This window comes from Prinia subflava, chromosome 4, assembly GCF_021018805.1.
Source record: "Prinia subflava isolate CZ2003 ecotype Zambia chromosome 4, Cam_Psub_1.2, whole genome shotgun sequence".
Taxonomy (NCBI): Eukaryota; Metazoa; Chordata; class Aves; order Passeriformes; family Cisticolidae; genus Prinia; species Prinia subflava.
In genome coordinates, this window is record NC_086250.1 from 51,137,749 (window position 1) to 51,164,351 (window position 26,603).

At 39.5% G+C, this 26,603-nt stretch overlaps 1 protein-coding gene and 1 long non-coding RNA gene across 5 annotated transcripts; one reads left to right on the top strand and one right to left on the bottom strand.

Annotated features, from left to right (window-relative positions):
- Positions 1-784: 784 nt before the first annotated feature.
- On the bottom strand, positions 785-8,257 carry LOC134550250 (uncharacterized). Its single transcript, XR_010080294.1, has 2 exons — positions 4,950-8,257; positions 785-4,830 (listed from the first exon to the last, which is right to left on the bottom strand). It is a non-coding gene; the product is annotated as an uncharacterized LOC134550250 (long non-coding RNA).
- A 220-nt stretch (positions 8,258-8,477) lies between these two features.
- ING3 (inhibitor of growth family member 3) lies at positions 8,478-26,255 on the top strand. 4 transcript variants are annotated; one of them, XM_063396754.1, is made up of 13 exons: positions 9,725-9,776; positions 9,945-10,016; positions 13,745-13,851; positions 14,029-14,129; positions 15,494-15,559; positions 17,649-17,745; positions 19,863-19,934; positions 20,123-20,242; positions 22,166-22,323; positions 22,678-22,868; positions 23,973-24,165; positions 24,663-24,701; positions 25,310-26,255. In XM_063396754.1, the coding sequence occupies exons 4-13, from the start codon at positions 14,034-14,036 to the stop codon at positions 25,424-25,426; spliced, it is 1,149 nt and encodes a 382-aa protein (XP_063252824.1). In that variant the 5' UTR covers positions 9,725-9,776; positions 9,945-10,016; positions 13,745-13,851; positions 14,029-14,033; the 3' UTR covers positions 25,427-26,255. The 4 variants fall into 4 exon arrangements, with proteins under 4 accessions (XP_063252821.1, XP_063252820.1, XP_063252823.1 ...); XM_063396751.1 differs by lacking the exon at positions 13,745-13,851 and having other exon boundaries at positions 8,478-9,776; positions 9,945-10,009; positions 22,265-22,323; XM_063396750.1 differs by lacking the exon at positions 13,745-13,851 and having other exon boundaries at positions 8,481-9,776; positions 9,945-10,009.
- Positions 26,256-26,603: the final 348 nt, after the last annotated feature.

The window sequence follows — 26,603 nt, forward strand, 5'->3', positions numbered from 1 at the left end:
ATGTGACACTAATACAAAGGCATTTAGCTCTGGCTACTATGAATTTTTGTAGGACCCTGTAACATCTTTGAAGACTGATGCACTTGTCTTCTTTTAAACAGTTTGATGTGACCATATTACTTGCTGCCTATTTAAGAAAATGTGCCTATATTTTTGAAAGAAAATAACTAGGAATTACTATACATTAGTTTTATGCAGTTAACACTGAATGAAAATAGAAAAGGAAGAATACTGACAGTAAGCAAATACCTGTATAAGTGTATTTCAGTTTTAGGTATCTATAAAATAACTTTTAGTCCTGGCATGATAATTTAATCTTCTTTCCATTCTGTTCTAGCTTCTTCCAAACACTGTCCCATTTGGCACAGAAACTTCTAGTTCTCTGTTGGAAACCAAATATTTTTCTTTCCAGGGGCAGACATTCCTCAGTCAAGTTCAACAAAGTGGCCCACAAGAGACCGTCTCTGCTGTCCAAGCTAGCAAGATACATTTATGAGCCAGCATCAGTAAATAAAGAAGTCAAGCTACAGCTGTCCTCCAGCACTTGAGGTCACTGAGTAATTCCAGAACCACAAGTCAGTAATTTAATCAAATTTCCCACTCAGACAATTACAGCACATTTCACCATACCACAACACAAAATGTTGAATTCTTAGTGCATTCCCACAGTAACAACAACGGCACCACAAACAAACAAACACCCAAAAACCACAAACAAACAAACTACCTTGAATCAGGTTTTTCCATCTGGCATCTCTTACCTTTTTATTCCTCTCTCTCTCTCTTTATCTCTTTTTTTTATTTTTCTTTTTTTAAATTCTGTAATTGAGTACAGGGTGGTTCAGAGAGAAATTCTTTGAGAATGAATTATCATGCACCTTTTAATCAACTCCACAGCCTACAATGACCCATGTATCTGGTATGAGCCAAGGCCATTGCTTGAAAGAAGGGCACGCAGCAGTGGCAAGGAGAGGTGGCAGGGAGGGCCCATGAGAAACCAGCCCCTGTAAGGGCATGCTGACAAGAAAGTAATTCCCATGAGCAGTCAGAATGTGCTCTAACTTGAAGGGTTAGCTGTGAACCCTGCCAGTCACATGGTTCAGTACAGATAAGGAAATGAAAGTAGAAAATGAGTACTTCTTGGTGAGAGGAGTGTGCTTGTATTTTGGTACTACTTACAGGGTACCACACCATATGATAAATCTGATAGAGGTAATTTTAGATCAACAAAAGGTATAATTGATTATCTAGCCATTGCACGTCACTACACAGAAAATTAATGCATTGCTCTGAGATGTAATATTTATTCAGATATAAGACCATATGAATTTTAAAAAGCAATTATAAAACACTACAATCTATTCTTGCAAATTACCTGTTGTAATTTTAGCTCCAGAGAACAATGACAAATTACAATCCTCATTTCAAGAATATGAGATGCATTACATAATGCAGATCTATAGTTTTGAACCATTAATCATCATTGTCTGGAAGCACTGTTTGTGTTGATCCTGCTTACAAAAGAAAATAACTGCTAATACATACTGGTTTAGGCTTTTCTTTATCCAGTAAGTATTCTTTAGAAGAAGGCATTTATAATCTGAATTTGCATTTAGCCTCAAAATGGAAAAACAGCCCAGACATAAGTGCAGCAAAAAAAGGTTGACATACACAATTAAAAAAAAAAAAAAAAAAAAAAAAAAAAAAAAAAAAAAAAAAAAAGAGGCCTGTTTCTCTCTTCACCAAACATTTTTCTCTTGCTATGTTAATAACAGTTGTTATTGAATTACAGCATTGTGTCACCTGATAGTTTTAAAATTACACCTTAGGCATATAATCTAGGACCCACTGGGTTTTTATCAAAAATTGTTAAAACATTGTCTTGGAAAATATATGAAGTTCTTCGCAGTTTCTGTCAATTTTTTCAAGAAAGATTCTCCCTTTCTGTGTAGAGAACATTGTCAATCATGGAGTACCAGATTTCACTGCTAACAAAAGTAATTTTTAATGTTAATTGTATCAGAATATAAATATAATAACAGTCAAACTGAAATAAGTTTTTAATTATTTGTAACATTTTTTATTTAAACCTGTTCCCTATCGATGAAAGATGCTCAATATCAGGTTAGACTAGGAAATTAGGCTTTTTTATCCTGTAAAACTTGTTAAGGTTTCTTAAATGTTCCTTGTCTTTATTAAACGCCACTAAACACTTTCAGTTTAATGAATGCACAGGTAATAGCCTGACAATAAGAGCAATTTACCTGGTATGTGAAAAGCAGATTCAGTCTGCAGGTCTGCCATTTCTTCCTGTCCCAGAAATATGCTCCAGACACCAGGAAATCAACCCTACAGAGGTTTTTCTACAAATGGATTGCGACTTTCTGTATTTGTGTATTTTGTTCAAATTCCCTGCAACAAAGCTGTGAAGCTCAGGACCCAGCATCACAAGCAGACAAATATTGCACTAGCTCCACAGTGGTTTCCCTCACACAAGGCAGATCAAGAAAAAAAAATCTCAGGGCCAACACTTAAATGAGACAGAAGACACTTGTGAGTTTGTTGCTTAGCTCCCAGGAGTTTCATGACCACAAGGCACCTATTACACCTCTCACTCTCAAGAGTATTGCATTTCAGTAAAAGCCCTGTTGAAGGACTTAGGTTCTTGCAAGGATGTTGGTTTATACTGAGTATTTTCCAGCTAAAAAATTGTTTCATTGAAGAATTCCCAAACAACTGCATTCCCAAGTGTTTTGCATTAATATTTAAGGGCACAGACATATAGAAGAGCCAAGATCTGAGGTTGTAACTAAGTAAAATATAGGACTTTTATTAAAAGAAAAAAATAGTAACTCTGTATTTTCAAATTGAATTGATATAAAAAATGCAGTGATTTTAGTACTTCCCTTATAAATTATTGACAGGTAGTTATCAATAAGGAGTTCTTCCCTTTAAAAAATATGGTCTCTTGCCATGTTAGCTTTGAGTTTCTGTAAAATCAACTTGTGGCCTCCTGCAAAGTAGCTCTCTTTACTGGTAAAGCCCTTATTTCTTATAACTTCTGGGATACAAGCAAAATTTGATAGATATAAAATATGCAAATATAAAAGACCAGACAGTTCTGGAACAACATGCATTAAAATGAGAGGTGAAAAATTTCTCAGTTAGAACTTCTTCATGAAAATTAACTCTTTTGTTAGTAAGATCTTCCTCATTTTAGAAAAGCTGTGGCATTCCTGTCACTTGCTGCCCTGAAAGTAGGCTGTTCATTGCAACTATTATTATGCCAGTGAAGACCAAAGTGGCCGTGACTGTGTAATTCTCTTCATATTTTGTTGAAATACAATACTGACACATAGAGAGGAAAACTCTCCATGTGCACTAAAAAATATTTAAGGCTTAAGACTTAGATTTCTCTTTTGGAAAGAAATACATCAGAATAATGGAGACGTTTGAAAACTTGAAACAAGAGCAATCCTTCTAAAATGAACTGCCATGACACTTACTGCCTCTTCTGCTTTCACGGTGCATTTTCAAATAACCTTGTGCACGTTTACATTAGGGATTTTGGCATATATGCAAAAATGAGGCAATTTGTTACATCATTACAATATGTGCTGATTGCAAACCTTTAGGACTCATCTAAAAATATGGTAAGGTTACTCCCCCAGTGCATGAGATGAAGAACAAATTAGGTATTAACTTAGCCTGTCATCACCTTTTATTCTTTATTTCTGTAGGAACTAACATGACAGGGTTCACCATGTGTGGGACAAAGAATTTGCATTTCAGAACAGAAATAATAAACCATAACAACCTAAAGCTATACTTCTAAGTGTAATTCAAATTTGACCAAGGATATATAAAATAGGTACATTTAGATCAGGTGAAAGTTTTAAAAAAATCAGACAAGAGTAGGACAGTTGGAGAGGAACTTGTGCTCTCCAAGTGGTATTTTCAACAACTGTATACATCTGCACAAAATAATTATCACCTAAGTTATCTTTCCCAGAAAGAGCACTTGCCTGTATCTCTGAGAGTGTACAGCTACAATGTTATTACCATCTTGAATACATATGGTAATAAAATTTCAAGGAACTCGGTTGTTCTCCTTTTTTTGCCCCAAGTATTACCTTACATTATCGAACCAAAGAGGTAGATTCATTCTTATGCTAAATTGCAGTACCTCTTCTCTTTCTGGTAAGAAGTTAGGGTATTTGCCTTCTGTGACAAGGACTGTCCTGTCCTGCAACTCAGCTGAGTCTGAACTCCAGGTTCTCGAGTTCCTCAGTCTTTGCACAGCTCTTGAAACCATGAAGGAGGTGATTCCTGAGTTATCCTCTTGTATCTGACTGTGTAAGCCCAGAGGCAGTGAAGATTCATGCCCGCCCTCAAAGTGTGCATCCTCTCCTGGGTCAGCTGTGCTACTTCAGTCAATCATAATGTCATCATTTTGGCAAATTTCTGTTACTTCCTTCCCCTGCTGCCACTTGCACCTTCGTGAATTTGCTCCAGGGACAAAGAGGCTGCAAAAGCACAAATTTGAGTGGAGAGTAATACAACTGCATTGTCTTCTCCTAGATGGGTGCTCTGAGCACAAGACTGACAGCTCTTTTATTTTTTTTTAACCTGCTCCATCTGTAGACCTCAATTCTCAGAGGACACAACTTCTGAGCAGCACAGGGCATAGATGGTGTCATATCCCACACTATTCTGTGCCACTCATGGCATACCAGAAACTTACAGCATTTCTTGGTGGAAGCTAGTAGATATGAGTCAATTCCAGACACAAGCATATCCTGGCCTCATGGAAAAATTACATGTATAAATCTGAAAAGAAAAAGGTAGAAAATGCCTTTCATTACATATAAATAGTTAAAGGCATTTGAAATGTCAAATTTTACTTAAAGTGTTTAACTAATCATTAAGATAATAATTTTCCAACTTACTGTCACATGGTCCAGCATTCAGGATGGCAAGAAAATCAAGCAAAGGAACCTGGAAATTCTATGAGCAGCAAAACTGCTGGTGTTGGTTCCTTGTGCATAACTTATGTTCATCAGCAGAAGATTTTCTTATGGTTTGGATACTCATTGATTTGGAGTAGATTTTCCTGAGTCTAATACATGGAAAGTTCATATTGCAATCTTCTCCTCAGTGAACAGGAGAGAAAAAAAATACAAAACTATTAGCAGCAAGCAAGCATCTAACAAGTGCACAATTAATCTCTAAAAGAACAACTTTTCTTTTTCAGTTAGGTTGAAATTAGTAAATTCTATATAAACAAGGCAGGGTGAAAAAAGAGATAAAGAAGTATTCACACAAACATATGGATTGCTCATGTAAGCTTTATTTCCTTAGGAAGTCAGGATAAAACATTTCAGTGATTAATATATAAACAGCAATTGCTCATATCCTGCAGATTTTCAGGAAATAACTGAAATCTGCAAGCAAATTTAACTGAGTCTGTAGCAGATAAAATTAACTAAAAGATGGAGATATAATTGCCTGAGCCTGTACACAAAGTCAAGCTGAAAGATAAATGGCAGTTCCATTTTCCTGTTGACTGTTAAAGCTAATTAATTATCTGGGGTCATGGATTTTCTCCCAGAAAAAGGAATGTGTATCTCAGAATCCAAGAGAGTTTGTAATATGCAGAAAAGGAAACTGATTTCTCAAGAGAGATTACCATTCAGACACAATATTCCTGGGCCAAATTTGTCCTTTTGAGGGATTGTTTCATGGAAGTGTGAAGTTCCTGCATAATGCTGCACTAGATGAGGGTAACATGTACTTAAAACTCTGACACAGCTTTTTCCTAGGATCCAGCTTTGGATGGAGTTTCCCATTACATAAAGTTGATTGCTCAGAAAAAATACGATCATGCTGTAATCCTTACATAGTGCTCAGTCTCAAGACAATTCAGTTATTTAACTGATGTCCTCCAATAGCCATGGTGTGCAGTACAGCAGGAATGATAGTTATTTCCTGCAGAGGGAGAGTGAGACTGTGGGTGATGCCCCTGCAGCAGCAGAAAGGGTGGAATTTGGGAGATGGTGGAGTCCATGGCAGCTGGGAGGGACAGCTGGACTGCAAAACTGGGTGGACTGGAAAGAATGGAAAAAACAGCTGCAACAGGAGAAAAACAGCAGGCAACAAACAGGATGTGAGGAGGAATGAAATAGTTGAAAGCATGTGAGGAGACCAGCAGGCCTGATACTGACACTGGCAGCCAGAAGGGCTGGGAACGCTGCGCTCCACAACACATGCTCGCAGCAGTGCACCGTGGTGAATGGATTCTGGCCTGCCACGCCGGACTGCTGGAGTGCAGCTGGAGCAAGTGCCAAAGAAACGCAAACTGCTCCTTCCTGGTAGTTTAAGAGCTACCCAGCCTTGCAGTTTTATGCAGGCTCTGGTGGATGCCACTTAGCTGTTGCTCTGTCTTGAAGCTCTTCTGTGAGAGCCCTCAGAAACACACAGGTGCAGCCTCTGTGTGCCACAGGCAGGGAGGCTCCCTTGTGAGAAACCAAAGCACAGGAACCTACCAGCAGTAGCTGAGACCTGGAATATCAATCTAAGAATGGGCTAGGTAGGTCTGTCCTGATTTGTTCCAATAATATCATTGGAAATGTGTCCTTCTTGAAAACAAAGAAACAAAACATAAGGTCTGTAAGTCCAGAAACACTGGATTAGACAAGAGTTAAAAATCATGTACTGAAATAAATATGGAAATGTGACAGTCCTAAATGGGTACAGAAAGCTCCAGAAATCATACAACTCAGAAGATAGAATAGATTTGGAAGGAAGAAAGAAAGGGTATCAAGATAGACAGCAGATGCAACATGAAGATGGAAATGGTGGCGTTAAATGTGTCAAATAGCTCTACACATGGGAAGATATAGAAGAAATTAGAATAGAAAAAGGATATTATAGAGATATGGAATGGGTAAGTGCAGAAGAGAGGGAGATTTGAAAATCTTAACCTCCATCTGAGAAATGTACATGAGAACATAAATTTATGGTTTTAATCAGCTTTTTCTCTCCTGTCAATGGAAAACTATTGAAACCTAAGCAAGCATTTAGCTTTAGGTAGATCACAGGGCATCTGTAATATTCCTTTATGCCATCACTTCATCATAGGGATGAAACATGATTTATGTGAAACATTTGCTGGAGAAATGCCATCGACATTAATAACATTATATAAACAGGAGAAAACAGCAGCTCCTGTGGCCTCCCTTCGCTTCCTGTGCTAAGCAGCTCTGTAGTTGCAAAGGAGTTTTTTGAGCAATGTTGATTGTAATTCACGAATTGAATTTCTTTTTACCTTGAGTTCACAGCTGGTGTTCAGTTCTTTTTCACTGTATTTGCATTCCAATAAAGTCATTAATCCCTGTTTCCTTATCAGGAGCTGTTCTAATTAGGCTGTTCTAAAATTTGAGTTAATCAATAGAGTTAATTCTTCACATTTATAAACAACAGGAAGTTTTCTATTGTAAAAAGTTTCTTTTTTAAGGTCTGTTGGCTTATCACTTCTTAAATGTCAGCTTAAACTCAGTGCCATTCACTAAGGGGCACAGGGCACATGCCATTTCAAAAGGAAATGACTGAGACATAACCTCAAGAGCTGTGTTCCTTGGTCTCCTTGGCTTGGGCACCACAACACACATAAAACACCCTGGCACAGTAGGCCTCGTTGAGAATTTTGCTTGCTATCACCAAGCTTACAAAGATGAAGAGAAGTCCCAATGTCTCAATGTCTGTGCTGTGCTGGGATTTTGGTCACAAGGCAAATGGTATGACCTTATTTCAGTTGTGGTTCTAATAGCGGTGTCTTTGTTTACAGGATTGCTCTTAGACTTCAGCTGCAGGAAATGTGCTCCCAAACGTGTCTACAACACCTTTTTTTCTTTAAAATTCACTAATGCTGCAACTAAGCATAAAAGAAAGTGATGCCATCAATTCAGATTACCCCTAAATTCACCTATCTTTTCTCCTAATGAATACAGGATGTCGTCACTTTGCTGTACTTCTGCAGGGACTCTTGCTACATCAAATCCTATCACTTCAGGAAGTGCAGGCATTTACCTTTTCACAAAGGGTCAATCTTGTCTTTTACATACCAGACTGGGGCTAAGCAATTTCTCACACAAGACTTAGAAAAAAAATGCTATGCCTACACTAGCGTGTCAGAAGTTGTACAGGAAAGTGATCTGTATAAGCAATAATATAGACATTATTTCCACTAAGGCTAACTGAGTTTAATGACCATCTAAAATCTGTTCTCATTTCTATGTCTGAGAGCAGTTGATATTTCTGGCAGTACAGACTACATGGGTGATGATGGAGTATGGAAAGTGACCACACTGATGCAGCACTTTTTTCACAAAGTTGGAAAGTTTATTGTTTATTAAGTTTATTGTTTATTGAAAATTTATTGTTACACCTTTTTCATTCTCCCCCATTTTTAACAACAAAGGAATTAAAACCCCTCAACTTGCTTGCCATACTGTGTGTATCCAACATTTACTAAGACCAACCATTGGTCTTCATAAAGGCTATATACAAAATGTACGCTTCATTTCCCAAAATTCAGTCATCTTTAACTAATTACTCACAAAATACGAACTTCAGACATGAGAAAAGGACCACTTTCCATTAGTCCTAACCTTCAGAAACATCCCATGCAAGTTTTACTCATATTTGGCTTAAGCATACATTTCCTTTTTGCTTGGATACATCTGGCACAGATAAAGACATGGAAACGAAAGGCATAGTGGAGAGTAAACCTGATCTGCTACCACAATTCTTATCCTCCTGTACTTACACCTGACATAATGCAAGCGCCAAAAATTTCTTTCCCCAGGCAAAAACCACATCTGGATAAATGCATCAGTCCGTGCTTAAAGCAGTAAATAACAGCGATAGAAGAGTGACGAAAAAGACTACTTGGGGGAATGAAACCGTGTGAAAAACCCCAGCCCCAAACACGTAAAAGTGAATTACCGCAAGGAGTACTGTAACTGGATGGCAACCAATGCTGTCAGCCAGTTTTGGTTTTGCGTTCTGAACAGCAATTCTAAAGCCCACGTACGTGTCTCCTCTCCCAGGAACGTCCGTACCTGTGACCTGTGGTGAACAGAGCAGCTTTTTTTACCTTGTGCCGGGAAGTGCACGGACTGAAGCCGTTTCATTAGTTTTGCCATTTCTTACGCTTTTAATGAACTATTGCCCGCCGCGAGCATTTAAAACAACACCGGACAAATAAAAGCCTCGAGACTGATCAAGAAGCTGCAAGTTTTCCCTTCCCGTTCGCCTGACTTGCGGCGCTGTGGTCGCGCCGGGGACGCTCTGGAGGACCGAAAGCTGCTCCCGGAGAAGACTCCCGCGGCCCCTGTGAGGTGGGAATGTCCCAGAATCGCAGAAATGGCCCCAGGAACCCGGGAACGGCCCCGGGATGGCGGGAGCGGACGCGGACCAGCCGGAACGACAACGCCCGGCGGGACGCTCGCTCTCCCGCGGCTCGCCCGGCGGACTACGCTTCCCATGAGGCCGCGCGGCGCAGCGCGGGCCGCGGCGTGCGTCAGCGGCGCGGGCAGCCAATCGCGGCGCGGCCGCGGCGAGCGCCGTCCGCCGCCAATGTTGTTTTCGCTGAGTCGAGGCGCTGGTGTTGTTGGCGGCGGCGCCATATTGGAAGGGACGAGCGCCCGCTCTCGAGCAGCCCCTGGGCGCGGGCCCGGCCGCCGCCATGCTGTACCTGGAGGACTATCTGGAGAGTGAGTGTGTGCGCGGCGGGGGCGCCGGGCGGCCGGGGACGGCCGGAGCGGGGGAGCCGGGGGAAGCCGCGCCGAGGAGGCGGCGCCCCCCCTCCCCCACGGCAGCGAGTGACTGACTGGCTGCCTCCCTCCCTCCCCCCTCTCTCCCGCTCCCCCGTGTCCCCGCAGTGATCGAGCAGCTTCCCATGGATCTGCGCGACAGGTTCACCGAGATGCGCGAGATGGACCTGCAGGTGCAGAGTACGTGAGTCCCGCCCCCGCCGCCTCCGCCCGCCCCTCCGCGCCCGCCCCGCTCCGCCCCGCGGGCCCCGGCCCCACCGCCGCGCCCCCGCCGCAGGGCGGGACGGGCGGGAAGGCCGAGCAGGGAAGGAAGGAAGGAAGGAGGAGAAGAAGCGGCGCCGCTCCGGCCCGCGGCAGCAGCTCCGCTCGCTCCCCCGCGCTGCCGCGGGGCGGTCGCGCCCTCTCCCCAGCCGTGCCCCGGCTCCCCGGCTCCGCCGCTCGGGCCCGGGCGCGTCTCGTCGTCTCCCGCGGGCGAGGGCTCTGCCGGGCCGGCGAGGCGAGGCGAGGAGAGGCGAGGGGCGGGGCGCACGCCCCTGGCGCTGTCGCGGCAGCCCCGAGCCCCCGCCCGCCGGGCCCGGCGCCTGCAGGCCCTGAGCGGAGCTGCGTTCCTGGGCTTGTGCGGCTCCCAAAGGCATTTTCGGTGGCACGTCCCAAACTCTTTAGATTTTTGATCCCTAAGAGCAGTGATGGTGGTTTGGAACATGAGTTATGTCCCACTCCTTCCAGCAGGCAGCGGCATGCTCTCGCTGAAACTTTCCAGCCAGCTCTCTAATAACAGTATATAGGAAGGTGCTATTTGATCGGCCCGTTGTGCCCTAGCTGACACGCAACCAAATATACATTATAAATATACTTTCGGTTTTATACAAATTATAGAAATGTCTATTTTTGTATAAATATATATTATACAAAATATGTTTACAAATACACATGAGGTTTCTTTGTAGACCACTTTGTAGCTCTCTGCTTGTATCCTGGTGTAATACACTGCCTCAGACTGTTTTCAGGATGCATTGCCATTCCATCTTTTCTAATACAATCTCGTCTGGGATTTAGGTGTCCTGCATAGCTGTTGGGGTCATTTAACACACAATTAATATGGTTATCTATAACTGTGATCCAAAAGTATCCAGTAATGAAACTGCTGCTGCACAAAAGACGAGAGCAATCATCAATATGGAAGGGCCACGCTGTTGTAAAGGAGGCTGAGAGAAAGAGCAGAGATTGAAATAACAAGGAAATACTGTATAGGAATACAAAATGCAGCACTAAGTGGCAACAGTTCTAGAATAAAGGGCTTTTCACAGGGTATTTACCTCAGTGCACCTGGCAGATCTGTTTAACAGGCCTTATTGACACATGTAGAACTGTCTATAGGATTTTTCAGAATATTGTGACTTAAATGTTGTCTTGGGTTCAGTGCTTAAAGTTGTGGGAACAGTGGCTCCTTCTGGGAGATAGCACCTCTGAAGCTGCTATCGCCAGGGAGCACAATGAGAAGGAGTGAGCAGCTCTTTGACTTGAATAGTTTGGAATAAGTTCATAAATTTCATTTCTGTTCCATAAGAAAGCAAAGAAGATAATAGGGGTTTTTTTAGGTGTGTTTGAGAACTGAGGCAGCTAGCAACACCAAAGACAGCAGATTGTAATTTCCTCTGCTTTAACATGACAAATAACATTCCATGTTGTATTACTGGAAGCAGTAAATGACAGTGAATATTGTATACTAGGACCAACCTTAGGTGTAGAGAAAAATTTTCTCAGACCCTGGTACTTCTGTAATTCTTGTGCAGTGATTGGCAGAGTATCCAAAGACATTTATGAACCTTCTGGACTAGCACCTCTTCAGCATCACTTGCCCAGCTGCCTGATGAACACTGCATGCAAACCTGGGGGTTGTTTGGTGTCTCAGAAGTACTTGGAAACAGTACTTTGATAAGTGATGCTGTCCCAGAAATCAACATGATTTGTAATTCAGAGATACCTCTGCTGCTCTCCTTTAGTGTCATTGTTGACTTTGTAGTCTGTCCTGTTTGGATCCCATTGACTTCTAATGAGGCTGGTTCTGCTGTTTGTAGTTGGAGGAAATAATAAACCAAGTCTAAGTATAGTCTGTATATTCTGATAAGATGCCTGTGGAAAATCAAACGTCATCTGAGTTGGGACTTGACTCTTGAGCTTTAACTGAGCTCCACATGAAGCATAAAATGTGTTTCTCTGTTTAAGTTAAAATCATGGACTATCAGGTTTTCAGGGTAAAATGTCAAGATCTGGCAAAAGGACTTCTCACAGAAGTTTTGGCAACTCACTTGGGAAATTTGATGTAAGAAATTAAAATCTCAGAATATAGTATCACAAGAAAAAGTGGATGAACTTGGCTGTAGCAGAGAGAACTTCCCATATACTTTGATAGATCTGACCTGCACTTGCCTTTGCCTTTTCTGCTCTTTCAGGAGAGACCAAGTTTCTGGGGAGATTTTCCCCTAGGCAGTTTCACACAGACTGATAACATGTCCTCAATAAAAAGTGAAGAGGGAAGATACTTTTTATCATTTCTTCTTTATAGAACCACTAGGATAGCTAACACTTAAGGTGTTTGTGCTCAGAAGATAGAACACTGTGTCTGTTGGCTTTTCAGACCAAATTAGAGTCATTTGGTCAAAAAATAAAGATTTTAGAAGCTTCCACATAGTGTGTGCTTCTTGTCTGCTTCTCAGGCTTCTTAATCTTCTCTACACGGTGCAAGTGGAAAATGCTCACTGTTGAGGTTCTCCTGCTTTAGCCTGTTTTATTCCAAAACTGTTTGACTGCTTTGTTTGTCTGCATCTAAATAAAGTCGATGTGAACTTATGTCACAACTGTTATGGTGTGGGATTGATGGTGCTCTGTCCAGCCAGTTGTTAGGTTCCTGTTGGGTTTGATGCTGAATGTTCCCAGCATAAGGAAGATTGATGAATATTTTTGATCATTTACTATGAATGATTTTTGGTTATTTGTGTAAACAGTTAGTTCTAGCTGTGAATTTTCAGAGTTGAGAAGACCCTTGGCCTCTTGGATTTTAAGAGTAAATCATGCTTAGGCATTCATGAGCTTCTTGAACTAATTAATTAATTTACATTTTGTTTTGGGAAGAAGTGATCCAGTTTTAATAATGGTTTCTGGAAAATTTCTTAGGTGTTTTGCAGCCAGAGCATGAAGTTTGTAGGTGATTTGTGCATTGTCACATTTAATTTAAAACTGATAGCTAGGCAATGTCACTGAGAGTGCTGGGAAAAAAACCTCAGTACTGTCATCTATCCTGACACTAGCAAGGCTGTCCAGGCTAGTTTGACTGAGGCAGCTGCATGTTTTTGGAAATATGCAAGCTGTTGAGTGCACAAGTCTCCAGCTGTTGAAATAGTAAACTCAGTGGGAGAAGGGTGGAGGGGAAAGGGAAGGGAATCCCTGTTCCTGTCTCAATAAACAATAAAAAAAAACCCCTTCTGGTTGACATTTTCCTTTCTAGAGATAGTTAATGTTAGAAAATGAGTGGGTTTATTTTTTCCCCCTTACAATATTTCTCAACTTCATAAAAGTGAGAATCCTGTCCAAATAATACTTCATCAGTGCATTTACTCCTCTGGGGGTGGAGGGAATAATTTGTGAGTGCTTTCAATTTGCCCTGACCCTTCCTAACAAACAGTGGAGAGGCCCTGGACTAAAAGGCAGTGACTTTGCTCTTCAGTTGGTCTACCTTTTTAAGACACTAATTTTTTTCAATTATTTGGTTTTGTATTTGACTGTTTCTCTTAGGAGAACATTTTGTTTCCTGCTCAGTTTGTAACTGGCTAGAATGTTCCAAAGTCAGCAGTCTAGAGCCCTGGGTGAGGAGTTTGGGTCGTGCTTTAAGTCACTACCACTGCTCTTAGGGACAAAAAACCTTTAGAACTTGGAGTCCTGCCTGTCCCATGCTGGAGAGCACAAGAACCTTGATGAGAATCCTACCAGAATGCAATTCTGCTTCTTGGAAATTAAGGTAAATATTTCCCTCCGCTGTCCACTGTTGCTTGGTTTTTTTGTTTTTTTCTTTTTTTCTCTAATAGTTTGCACCTCAGTCGTGTCAACTTTGTTTGAGAAAAAAATTTCCCCATATTTTCTAATGTTTATGTACATGAGAAGATAATGTTTGTCTCAATCTTTTCCTATGCTACAGATGCAATGGATCAGCTTGAGCAGAGGGTAAATGAATTTTTTATGAATGCAAAGAAAAACAAACCTGAATGGAGAGAAGAACAAATGACATCAATCAAAAAAGTAAGGCTATCACAAGAGTGGGTCAGATTTTTCTTTTGCAAACTAAGGCAACCTTAGGAAAAAAATAGCTGATGATTGATGGGAGATTTAAGTGTTCAGAACTGTTCAAGCCTTCCCTTGGGCTTTCATAGGGGTGGATGGAACTACCTTGGAGGAGAAAAGTGAGTGAAAGGTTTTTTTGATTAAGAATTTCTCTCAAGTTTGACTGACTTGTTAGCATTAAAAAAAAAATGAAATCCTGAAATGGTGAGGAAGCCTGGTACTAAATTTTGAGCTCAGATTTTTTTGCTTCTGTCTGTGTGACATGAAGTTGCCCAGGTTAATTTGCTTGCTTTTAGAGGGTATTTTTCATGCTTAGATTCAGCATTACCTGTGATTTTCTCCCTATGTCCTTCTACACATCACAGATATAGTCTATGTAGCTTGAGAAAGGGAGGAGTAGGAACACGAATATGAATGTGTTCTGTGTTATCCTTCAATACCTGAGCATTGGTGGTATTGTAAGCAATGCAGTCCATCATCTTGTCAGGAGAAACTCCTTTGTAGTCTCCTACAGTGGCTACTTCAGCCCCTAATTTGGGTAAGGGTTGTTTTCTTCTTTAATTAATGCAAATAGATTTTTAAATTCTAAAAAAGAAAAAGGTCAGAGCTCTGACTTTACTAGAATAAATGAAAAATTTGCTTTTGAATTTAGTTGAATCAAAATTTTAAGTAGTTTTCACATAAGATACTATTGGGTGGAAATTGAGAATTAAAAGGCAGTAAAATCTGTTCAAATCTAAAGCAAAAGTATTTGAAAACATACCTTTTTTTAAAAAAAAGTTTGTCTGTGAATTTTCATTGGTTAGAGGAGACTTGGATTGTTTTAGTCAAATTATTTAGAATGGACTTATAGTTAGAGAAGCTTATTTTAAAGTAGTTTAAATGATGTACAGTATTATCTCCGTTTAACTAGAGTGCTGGAAAGGCCTCTCTACCGAGTACTTCAGCATCACTTTAAGAGCAGTAGGATTTATGGTGGTCCTGAAGTAAAAGTCCATAACATGATGCTGTGTAATATAAAATAAATCCAAGATTGTTTCATTTCTTGTAGCATTTCTTGCAGAAATCCAAATATCACTCTAGTAGGATGTGTCCCCATCTTTTATTTTGGCTTTTTCTAACAAAAAATAAATCAATAAATATTATATCTCTCATTTAAAATTCAGATGATTGCTGTTTACAGTAAAATTTCACAGTCTTTCTGAAAACTGACTTAAATTTGTCCTTTTGACTTATATTTTATTCTTTATAACAGTAGCTTAAATTTACTGAAATTAATTCAGTTACATTCATAATTTAAAAAAGAATTCTCTTCATAACAGGATTATTATAAGGCTTTGGAAGATGCAGATGAAAAAGTGCAGCTGGCTAATCAAATATATGATCTGGTAAGTGGACACAAGACTTGTGGTGAATTACTTAAATTTATGCTCTAGGAAGTTCTGATCATTTTGATAAGCACTGCAGCTGTGTTGCCTGTACTTTTATGTCATCTACATACAGATGTTTTGCGGCGTAATAAACATTTAATATTTTGTTGACTTAAAGAATTTTGGGGTTTTGAGTAGTAAGTGTCACTTAAATATAAAGCAGAGAAATGGTATTAGAAATCATAAGGTTTTAATGCATGGTTTTGGCCTGTTTAGGAGACTGGTTGAGAGAATCCCTTGGGATGCAGTGTTGAGGAGTCCAGGAAGGCTGGACATTCTTCAAGAAAGGAGTCTTAAATGCATAGGAGCAGCCCACTCCAATGTGCCAAAAGAGAAGCCAGCAGGGAAGAAGACCAGCCTGGCTAAATACAGAGCTTTGGCTTCAACTTGGGGAGAAAAAAAGTGTATCACCTTGGGAAGAATGGGCAGGCAACTTGGGAAGGCTACAAGGATTTCATGAGGTTATGTGGGGAGATAATTAGAAGGGCCAAAGCCCAAGTAGAACTTTATCTGGTTACTCCTATGAAAGAAAAAAATATTTTTAAAAATATATCAGCAATAAGAGAAGGGCTGTGGACAATATTCATCCTTTACTGGATACAGAGTTAAACACAGAGATGGAGGATGAAGAAAAGGCAGAGGTACTTCATGCCTTCATTGCCACAGTATTTAATAACAAGACTAGTTGTTCTCAGGTTGCCCAGCCCCCTGAGCTGGAAGAAGTGGGTAGGGAGCAGAATGAAGTCCCTGTAATTCAAGGGAGCTCAGCAACCTGCTGTGCTCCTTAGACACACACAAGTCTAGGGCTGTGATGGGATCCACCCCACGGCATTGAGGGAGATGGTGGGAGAAGTCCTGAGCCACTTTTGGGTGTTTATCAGATTGACTGGAAATTAGCAAATGTGATGCCCATGTACAAGAAGTGTCAGAGCATCTAGGCAAGTAAGGGCCTGTCAGCCTGACTTCAGTGCTGAGGAACATCATGGAGCAGGTCATCCTGAGTGTCAGGACACAACACAAGCAGGACAACCAGGGAATCAGGCCCAGGCACCATGAGTTTAGGAAAGGCAGGTCTTTCTTGGCCGATCTGATCTTTAATTATGAAGTGACCTGCTTAGTACGTGAGGGAAAGGCTGTGGATGTTGCCTACCTGGATTTAGTAAAGCCTTTGACACTGTTTCCTACAGCACTTTCCTGGAGAAACTGGCTGGTTGTGCCTTGGGCAGGTGCACTCTTCATTGGATGGATGGCCAGACTCAGAGAGGGGTGGCACATGATTTAAAGTATAAAGTTTAAGTATATTTATTTTACATTTCCCAAGAGAACAGAACCTGCAAGTCAGACTACACTTAAATATAGAAGACATGAAACAACTGATTTAGTCTCACTGCAACTAGCCAAAAGTATGTTCTAGGAATCAGAACTTTTTCTCTTTTGCTTAGCTGGTAACTGGAAAAACCTCCCAGTTTTTAATAAAGACAGGTAAATTTTGCTGTATGATTACAGATGTAGAAAGCATTTGGAATGTAGTGTTTCTTTTCGTGATAGTGAGTTGAGAATTTTTTTGGTTAATTTTTAATACTCAAGAGCACATCATAGTTTGCTGAAACACACAGGAGTCTCCACTTTCAGTTAAGACTCAGTACACAGCAAATTTGCTGGTGTGTATAGTGGCACAAAAATTGCATACAGGTTTCAGTTCAGAACTTGCAATTTCCCCAAAGCAGTCCAATTTCTACTAAAGTCCATGTCCATTTCTACTGTTCTTTCTCTTCCCTTTCATGTTTGCATAACCAGAGAACCTCTAAGTCTTCTTCATCTTTATTTCTGAAGTGTCTTGGAGTTTCACCTATGCTATTTTGGTGTCTCTGCTGAGTGAGGGAAGTACAGGTGACCAAAAAGATCATTTCTGTGAGTTATTGTGCTTAGTGCTGCGTGGCACAAAATTGCTGGAAGGGAAATACGTAGTGAGCCTGAGATTAAGGACGGAGGTATTCAGATGTTCCAGAAGTGGATGCTATTTATTTCTGCTTTGTCTCACTAACAGGTAGACCGTCATTTGAGAAAATTGGACCAAGAACTCGCTAAATTTAAAATGGAACTTGAAGCAGATAATGCTGGAATTACAGAAATATTAGAGAGACGTAAGTATGCATGATTTTCTTTAAGAACTTGACAGACTTTCTGTCAATTTGCTAAATTACAGTATCATACACTTGTAAGTGGCTGCCAGTATTTTCACCTGTTTTACCACAATTTTCATCAGTGATTCTCAAATTTTAGTTTCAACCTCAGTTTATAGCAGTGAAATCAAAATACAACTAAGTAGAATAATTTTTTCACACAACTGTTGTCCTTGTGAATTGCTACAGTAAGATACATAATTTTTTAAACCTGTTTAATGATTGTAGGTATTCAGCCAAGTACTTTGGCTTAGGCATGCCACCTAGCCAGTTGCAAGGGTACCATTTCTTCCTTGAGCTGATTGCCACCAAACTAAGGAGGGTCATTATTTTAGTTTTGCATGTACTTGGTGGTTTTCTTTTTTGAAGGGGTGAGAATCAGTTGTTCTGTAAAGGGCCAATGAAGGAAAAGCATTTTAGGTAAAAAGCCTGCGTGTTAAATACCATGCTAGTATTCAGGATGTGAACAAAATTTGCTTGGTGTAGAAGAATCTGGATTTTCTGTACTTATCAGCATTTAGACATCAAATTCAAACGTGATTGTGATAAATTTCTAAGTTGATCTAACTACTGTGATTATGGAGGCAGTGGCTGTCCTCATAGCCAAAGACAGTGAAAATTGATTTAAGTCACTTGAGGATATTAGGAATAAATATTCCTTCTTGGAACTTTCTGTGGCTGTGTTGTACAAGCTGGGAGTTTGGGGCTGTTTGTAATTGCTATTACAAATAACAGAACAAAAAAAGACAAGTCTAAATTAAATGCTATTAATTAACTAGCAATTGCAGAAAAGGACTAGTTTATTTTAGTTTAAATCCCATTTGGTTTTAGGATGTGATGCTACCTTCTCGTGAACCATGTTTGAAGAGGTTGCTAGATAGATTTCAAGAATTCAAAATAGAGAAGTACTAAAGTGCATTTTGCATCTTTAAGGTTTGTTTGGTTTGAGGGTTTTGTTTCTTTGCTTGTTTTTAAATAAAGCTAGAAGTATGAGACTCTTAAAATTTTTAGCTTTCGTAGTAAATACATAAGGTTGAAGTCCCCGCCAGAGGGCAGCCTTTGGGCAAGTTGATTGAACTTCGTGATTGAACTTCGCTTAGCCAAAATAGCTCCTTGTGCTTTGATCCTCTTCTAGAATAATAATATTTAAACTTTTGTAATACTTACGTATTACTCATATATTCATCTATTTCAGTGCTTTTTGAAAGCACTGGAAGAGGTAAAGAAATGCTGAAGCTACAGATTTTGAAAAATGAATGTGAATTGCTTTTTTGTTTTGTCCTCTGTGTAAATGTAAGTTGGTAGGTATTGCAGCTTCTTCAAAATCTTTTTGTTAGAGATTGATGCACAAAACATTATATATCATTCTAAATTTATAGTGAAAGTCTCTCCTATGCTGTAGTTATTTAGCCTCATCTTACAAGAAATGTTATTCTGAGACACAGACTTTGATTTATGCCTGTCTTACTTGTTCCTTTTTTAGGGGGGAGTGTGCGGGTGGGGTTTATTGTTGTTTTGTTCGTTTTCTGGGGTTGGTTTGGTTTTGTTTGCATTGGTGCTCTGTGTATTTTGAATATTAAGAAAATCTGGATTATTATCTGCAGCCCTTTCTTTTGAATGTTAAATTGTCTTGAAAGATGAAACTGCTGTTTCTTGAGTTTTGCCTGAATGTGACAAGGTGGACTCAGTGGGACAAGATGCCTTTTTTATACAGTATACATTGTTCAGTCTTCAGTTCATATTGGTGTAGATTGTCAGTACTTTTGGTGCAGCCATTCTACAACTCATTTGAGTAAGTGGCATGTTGAGGGCAATGTTGTTGGTTTTTACTGGCCTTGATTTTAAGGTCTTGATTTCAACAGTTGCACAGTAGCAATCACCAATTTTTATTTGAGAACTAATCTCACTGGCCTCTGGTTGTACTGTAGAAAGGGTTTTCAGCTATAGCAAAAATTCTTCCGATTAAAATAAAATATAATTGCATTGTGATTCGGTTAATATTTTAAAGATTTCATCAGTATGTAAAAGTAAAATAGTGCCAACTCTCAATTTTTGTGTCCTTCTTATCTCCCTCTTAGGGTCTCTGGAGCTGGATACACCAGCACAGCCTGTGAATAACCATCACTCCCATTCTCACACTCCAGTAGAGAGTAAGTATTTGAAACTTCTAAAGGTGGCCTCTTTTTATGTTTGTGCGTTTTTTAAATAATGTCTGTTAAGAAGAAGTGCAAAAATGAAATAGGTTTTGCTGGTGGGAATTAGTTGAAAGGGCTAGCATTATTTGACTTTCAAGCTGAATAGATTTTACATTTAAGTTCCCTTCATTTATTTCATTTAGAAAGGAAACACAATCCATCTTCTCACCATAGTACAACAGATCATGTTCCTGAAAAGAAGTTTAAATCCGAAGCTCTTCTATCTACCCTGACTTCAGATGCTTCTAAAGAAAATACACCAGGTAATCCTAATTGTCTTTCATTTCATTGCTTTTTAATCAGAAGAAGAGAAACATAATTATATTTGTGAGTTGGTCTTTTGAAATCACAGAATCATGGAATAGGTAAAGTTGGAAGGGACCCCAGTGGGTCACCTGGTGCAGCCTCCCTGCTCAAGCAGGGTCATCCTGGAGCACATTGCACAGGATTGTGTCCAGATACTTCTTGAATATTCCAGTGAGGAAGACTCCACAGCCTCTCTGGGCAAACTCTTCCTATGCAACCTGTCCTGTGTGTGGCCACCTGCACAGTAAAGAAGTTCTTCCTTATAATTAGTTGGAACTTCCTGTGCATCAGGTTCTGCCCATTGCTCTTGTTCTATTGCTTGGCACCACCAAGCAGAGCCTGGCTCCATCCCCTTGACACCCTCCCTTCAGATACTCGTAGACAGTGATGGGATCCCCTCTCAGTTGTCTCTTCTCAAGGCTGACAGGCTCAGCTCCCTCAGCCTTTCCTCATAAATGAGGTTCTCCAGTACCTTAATCATCTTTTTTTCACTCGACTGGAGCACTCCAGGAGCTCCCTGTCTCTTGTACTGAGGAGCCCAGAACAGGACACGGCGCTCCAGACACAGCTTTGCTAGGGCTGAGTAGAGGGTCAGGACCACCTCCCTCAGCCTGCTGGCAGTGCTCTTCCTGCTGCACCCCAGGACACCACTGGCCTCCCTAGCCCCCAGAGGACACTGCTGGCTCAGGGACAGGACCCTGCGGTCCTTCTCCACAGGGTGGCTTTTCAGCAGGTCAGCCCACTGCCTGCGCTGTTGCTTGGGGTTTTTCCTCTCCAGGTGCACTGCACTTCCCTTTGTGGAAATTCTAGACCCTGTGCCATCGATAATGACCTTCTAGGATCTGCCATTCAGTCAGTCCTCAATCAGAGGCTGGTACCCCTTCCCCTGGGATTTTCAGTCACTTGAAACATCAGAAATTGCAGGCATTCTTACTTATCTGTGTTGTCCATGAAGTGTCTCTGCTTTGTTGTCATTTAACAGCTGTATGATGGCTGTTTCTTTTTATTTACACTTTGAGGAAGATAACAGTACATTTTCATTCACCTAGTAGTAGAAATACAAGAGATCAATGCATTATTTTTGGAAAAAAGGCATTTAACAATTTCCAAAGTAAAGGAAAAGAATTTTCACACCTTTTTTTTTAAGAGTTGGTCCAAAAATAAAATTCTTTCATGTGTTATCTATGTCTAAAGAGAAGTCTTTTTGAATAGTGACTTAAAAAACCTAAACTTTTCTGCCTATTCTCAATATTAAGGTGTTTCATAGATTCTTTTCTGAAAATAAAAGACTAAGGAGTTATAGTAAGTCAACTACCTCAGTAATGTTTGTCAGATTTAAGTAGTTTCAGTCATTTCTATTTCAATTTTCTTTTGAAGAAACTTCACATGAGGCTACAAATAAAACGTAGCTATATTTGAGCAGCTGTCATTCTGCAGATGAGCCTGGAAATTGTGTTGCATTAAAACTGATCTGTAGTTTTTAGACTTAAGACTGTGGAAAGTTCTACTTCAGAAACAGTATAGGTGCATAATCATTCTTACCATCTTCTTGATGATTATAGCAGTGAGAATTGTTTCAATATAGGTAGGCATAGGTATAGCAGCTGCATCTGTTCTTTGATAGCTGAGTATCATAGTGAGAGCTGTCTTTCTAAAAGGACTCCTTGCACATGAAGACAGATAGGGAACAAACTTCTTTTACCTTTTTTCCCATAAACAAATATTGGCTGTGTCTAATTACTTTTAAAACCTTTTCTCAAATTGTTAGACTACTCTGATGCTCTGATCCTACTCTTTCACTGGTTGTCATATAACTCTTCTTAAAATGCAAAGGAATTTAGTTTCATTTTGAATTTCATAAATGTGTTCTATTCATCAAGGGTGTCGAAACAGTAATTCATCATCCTCTTCAAACAATGCATACAATACAAACTCTTCTCAACCATTGGCATCATATAACCTGGGCTCATTATCTTCAGGATCCGGGGCCGGTGCAATTACCATGGCAGCAGCTCAAGCAGTGCAAGCCACGGCACAGGTAATGTCAAAATACTCTTGTCATTCTGTCATCCGCTTCAGATTAACAAGAAAGGCTAGTGACTGCCTTTTTGTTTTTTAAAAAAAATCTGAATTCCCATGCTCACTTTCAGCTGATGTGATTCAGTTCTTATATTAGAATGTTATTAATATGTGACAGTTTCATCCTGTATAACTTGCCTAAAGGCAAGCTTGTTTTCTAACTTCCTGGAAAATATTCTTACACATTTAATTGCCTTCTGTACCTAATTTCTTTAACAAGGTAATGAGTGAACCTGTGCATATCATTAGCAGTTAGCAGCCTTACGTAGGAGCTTTACTGTGTAATATGATACAGTATCAGTATTCCTTTCAGATGAAGGAGGGAAGACGAACATCCAGTCTAAAAGCCAGCTATGAAGCATTTAAGAACAATGATTTTCAGCTTGGAAGAGAATTTTCATTGTCCAGAGATTCAGCTGGATATTCGTCATCAGCTCTGGCATCTACATTAACTCAGACACTAAGTTCATCAACCACAGATTCACGAAGTGGCAGAAAAAGCAAGTAGGTTTTCTTACTTTTTGACTGCTATTATAAGTTTTAAGACAGCTGGGCTTTCTTTAAAAAGGTCATGGGCCATATTAGAAATACATTGTATTTAATATCTGTGGGGAGGAATCAGCAGAAGACAGTTACTGCCTATTGGCCATTTTTTGTTCAGGGCTGTGTTCTTTAGTCCTCCCACTTCATTTTTCTTTAAGCAAACTCACTCCACTGGTCTGCTTTTTTATCTGAGATACAATCAAGTTTCTTCCCATTTTTCTGTGTTTTGGAGAGATTTGATCTAACAGCAAATGTTGAGAATTACTCTGCAATGGTTTGTAGATGGTTTTGAAATAATCTGGAGATCTGTTTGATGTCAGGTTTACTTGAAACTGGCACTTCCTAATGACTGACCATCTAGAACAGGGAATGAATTTTATTTCTGATTGAAAGGAAGTTTTAAAACATTTTTAACAATACAATGTCAACAATCAGAACTTGTACTTGAAAGACTTTGTCTCAAAATGCCCATCCTTTTAAACTGTCTTGAGTTTTTTTCTTCATTCAAATTTGTCTGTGTTCATGACTCAGTTAATAATGCTGTTTTAGAAACATTTTTCCCTATCTGACCTATAAGCAAAGCAGAGAAATTTTATTTGGCACCATTCCTAGGGAGTGATTGCTGGTGCTTGAGTGGCGATTAACAGAGAATTGGTCATCTTCAAAACAGTTATATATTGGACATGACATATGACATTATTTGTATGTAAATTCCTGTTTTATTGGTAGCATAATTTTTATAAGGACTTGACACCAAGGCTGTTGATGGAAAACTTTGTGAAGAAAAGCATTTGTTAAAGCCACTTGACAGTTTGGAGCTGTTAAATTCCATTGATTAGAACAGTTTCTTGCACTTGTAAGCTGGTATGACTTGTTTCCTTTTCAAAGAGCATTCAGTGGGTGCATTCCAGTGCTTACAGGGGTTGAATGAAATGTGAATGATAGCTTTGGGATTTACACACTGCAGTATTTCAGAATCAACAAAGTACTTGTTTAGTGATTCTTTCACTTGGCAGGAAATAAATCATGTGTGCTATTTTTTTACTTTTTTTTTCTCTTTCTCAGAAACAACAACAAATCCTCAAGTCAGCAGTCCTCCTCATCATCTTCTTCTTCCTCTCTATCATCATGTTCTTCTTCATCTGCACTGGCACAAGAACTGTCTCAGCAAACAGCAGTAATACCAGAGTCTGATTCTAATAGCCAGGTTGATTGGACCTATGATCCAAATGAGCCACGTTACTGTATTTGTAATCAGGTAAGGATGGCCTCCAAATTGAAATACAGCTACAGGTGCTGTTTTGATGTAGCTGAACTTCCTTCTCTGAATGCTAATTTTCAGAAAAATGTATTTTTACTCTTGAACTCCTGACCTGTTTTTATTTACTTACTGGTGATGTAAATAATGAACTGTTGAAGCTAAAAATAAGTAAATTTTTTTAGTGATGTGATATCCTTGGAGAGTTTTAAATGTGGTAATGGAGACTTCAGGAATAATAAAATCAAAAATTGAGGGGGCTCACAGTGCATTTTAGTTTTTTATCCAATCCAAATATGCAGGTAATATCTTCTTTTGAATGAAATATTTTTGAAAATCAGTTCACTATGAACATGATGGTGTTTGGATTGTGTAACAAAAGTAAAATGAAAATGTTGTTACTGCTATTAATGGAAAAACTCCTCAAAGGAAGAAATTCGGATGTCGGCCCTTTCAAAATGTTAATTGCTAAGGGTTGTTTCTTTTTATTTTACTAGGTGTCCTATGGTGAAATGGTAGGCTGTGATAACCAAGATGTAAGTAACAAAGTTCAAAAGATTCATGAGAGGCTTGTGCATATACCTATTGCTTGTAGGAGTTGCTTTTTTTTTTTAGAGTTTATTTTTGAAAATTGCATATGATTTGAACCATCCTTCAGGAAACTTCTCATCTCTCCACACAGCTCAGGTTCTTTTAGAAATCCTCCTTTGCTAGGTTCAGAAATGCCCTGCTTCAAATACCCTTTATTTCTGTGATTTTTCAGCTATTTCACTACTAATAAGAGTTATCCTTTTCAAATAAAGCTTTGAAAGAACAGTTAAATATAATGATGTGTTTACTGAGATAACTACATTTAAACGGAAGTAAGTGATAAGATTACTTTGTCACACTAAGTATTTCAAAGCACAACATACTTATTTTGCCCTGTAATGTGAGTCCATATATGACTCCAAGAATTTTTATCATTTTGCTTAGTGTACTGAGTGTATATTGCAGATCCTCCCTATCCTTGTTTGTCCTGTGACTTGTGTGAAATGCAGAATCCATGCTTTCCACTCGTGTTTCATTTTCGTAGAACTGTACTTGTGTTAGGCATTTTGAAAAAACCCCAAGTCCAAACCCTCTCTTTTAACTCTTTTTGTAGTGCCCTATTGAGTGGTTCCACTATGGATGTGTTGGACTGACAGAAGCACCGAAAGGGAAGTGGTACTGTCCACAGTGTACAGCTGCAATGAAGAGAAGAGGCAGTAGACATAAATAAGTTTCTTCATCTGAAAAAAAATTGCATACTAAAGGTTTTATAAAGGACTTGGCAGGAGAGGGGCAACTCTCACCACACTTCCTTGCAACCACTGAAGAGTAACATAGCAATCATAGAAAGGTATGGTTGGAAAGGACCATAAAGATCTTCTGGTTCCAGCGCCCAGTCATAAGATCTCGAACTATTGGTTTTGCTAAGTCGTGTTTTAATATTGTAGGTAAATTATTTGCGCACCTTGATGTGCTACAGATACTATTCCAGTGAGCTCTGGATTCTTCCAGTGGCCAATATATGCAGACATTTGTACTATCAAACCATTTTCTCTAAGCAGTGGGCATTCTACAGTTACTCAATCTTCCAAGAATTCCGATAAGTCAAGATTTTAAATGTATGTTTTATATACATCAGATATATTCTGCTGCATGTACTGTACTCAAGAGCTGTTACGTAACACTATGTATATTAATAGTGCAAAAAGTCAGTGCTTCTGAAAGGAAAAAGAGACAGTGGTTTTTAAAATGCCTTTATAGCTTTGGTTCTTTATGAAATTTAATTCAGCAGGCTGAAGAAAATGGTTCTTGTATACAGCGGGCTGTTGTCCTTTAGGGTACTTGAGTATGTAAAAACGACAAAAATGCTGTAGAATAAAACAAACCTGTGCCATTAGTCTTTATATGTTTCTGCTCCAGAGAAAGCGGGGGCCATAAGAAGATAAAAAGGTGTTAAAGTGATGATAAATTTTTATACCAAATGTGTTTATTTTTTTGTGCAAGTAATCCTTTAAATTTGAATTGTATTAGGTGTAAAATAAAAGAACCTCAACTCCTCAGATTAATGTTTTCTGTGCATTTATCAAGAAAAGATCTGTTGCTGAAATGGTTTCATAAAAAATTTCCTTTTCTTTTTTTCCTGTGGCTCTCTATGCAGCAGCACTGAACAGAAAGATGGAGTTTATGCCTATTTTTTTCATCTTCCTTCTTTCCACTAATAAAAAAGCATGCTTTCCCTTTGGAATAAAGATTTTACTTCAGCCCTGGGTTAGGCTGAAAGACTGTGGTATCTTTCCAGACCCATGAAGAGGAGAGAGGGAAGCAGTGTTCCATTGCATGTCCATGCAAATAGCATCAAGGGAACAAAAACAGATAGGTCCATTAGTAGTAGGAGCATGTGCGGAGAA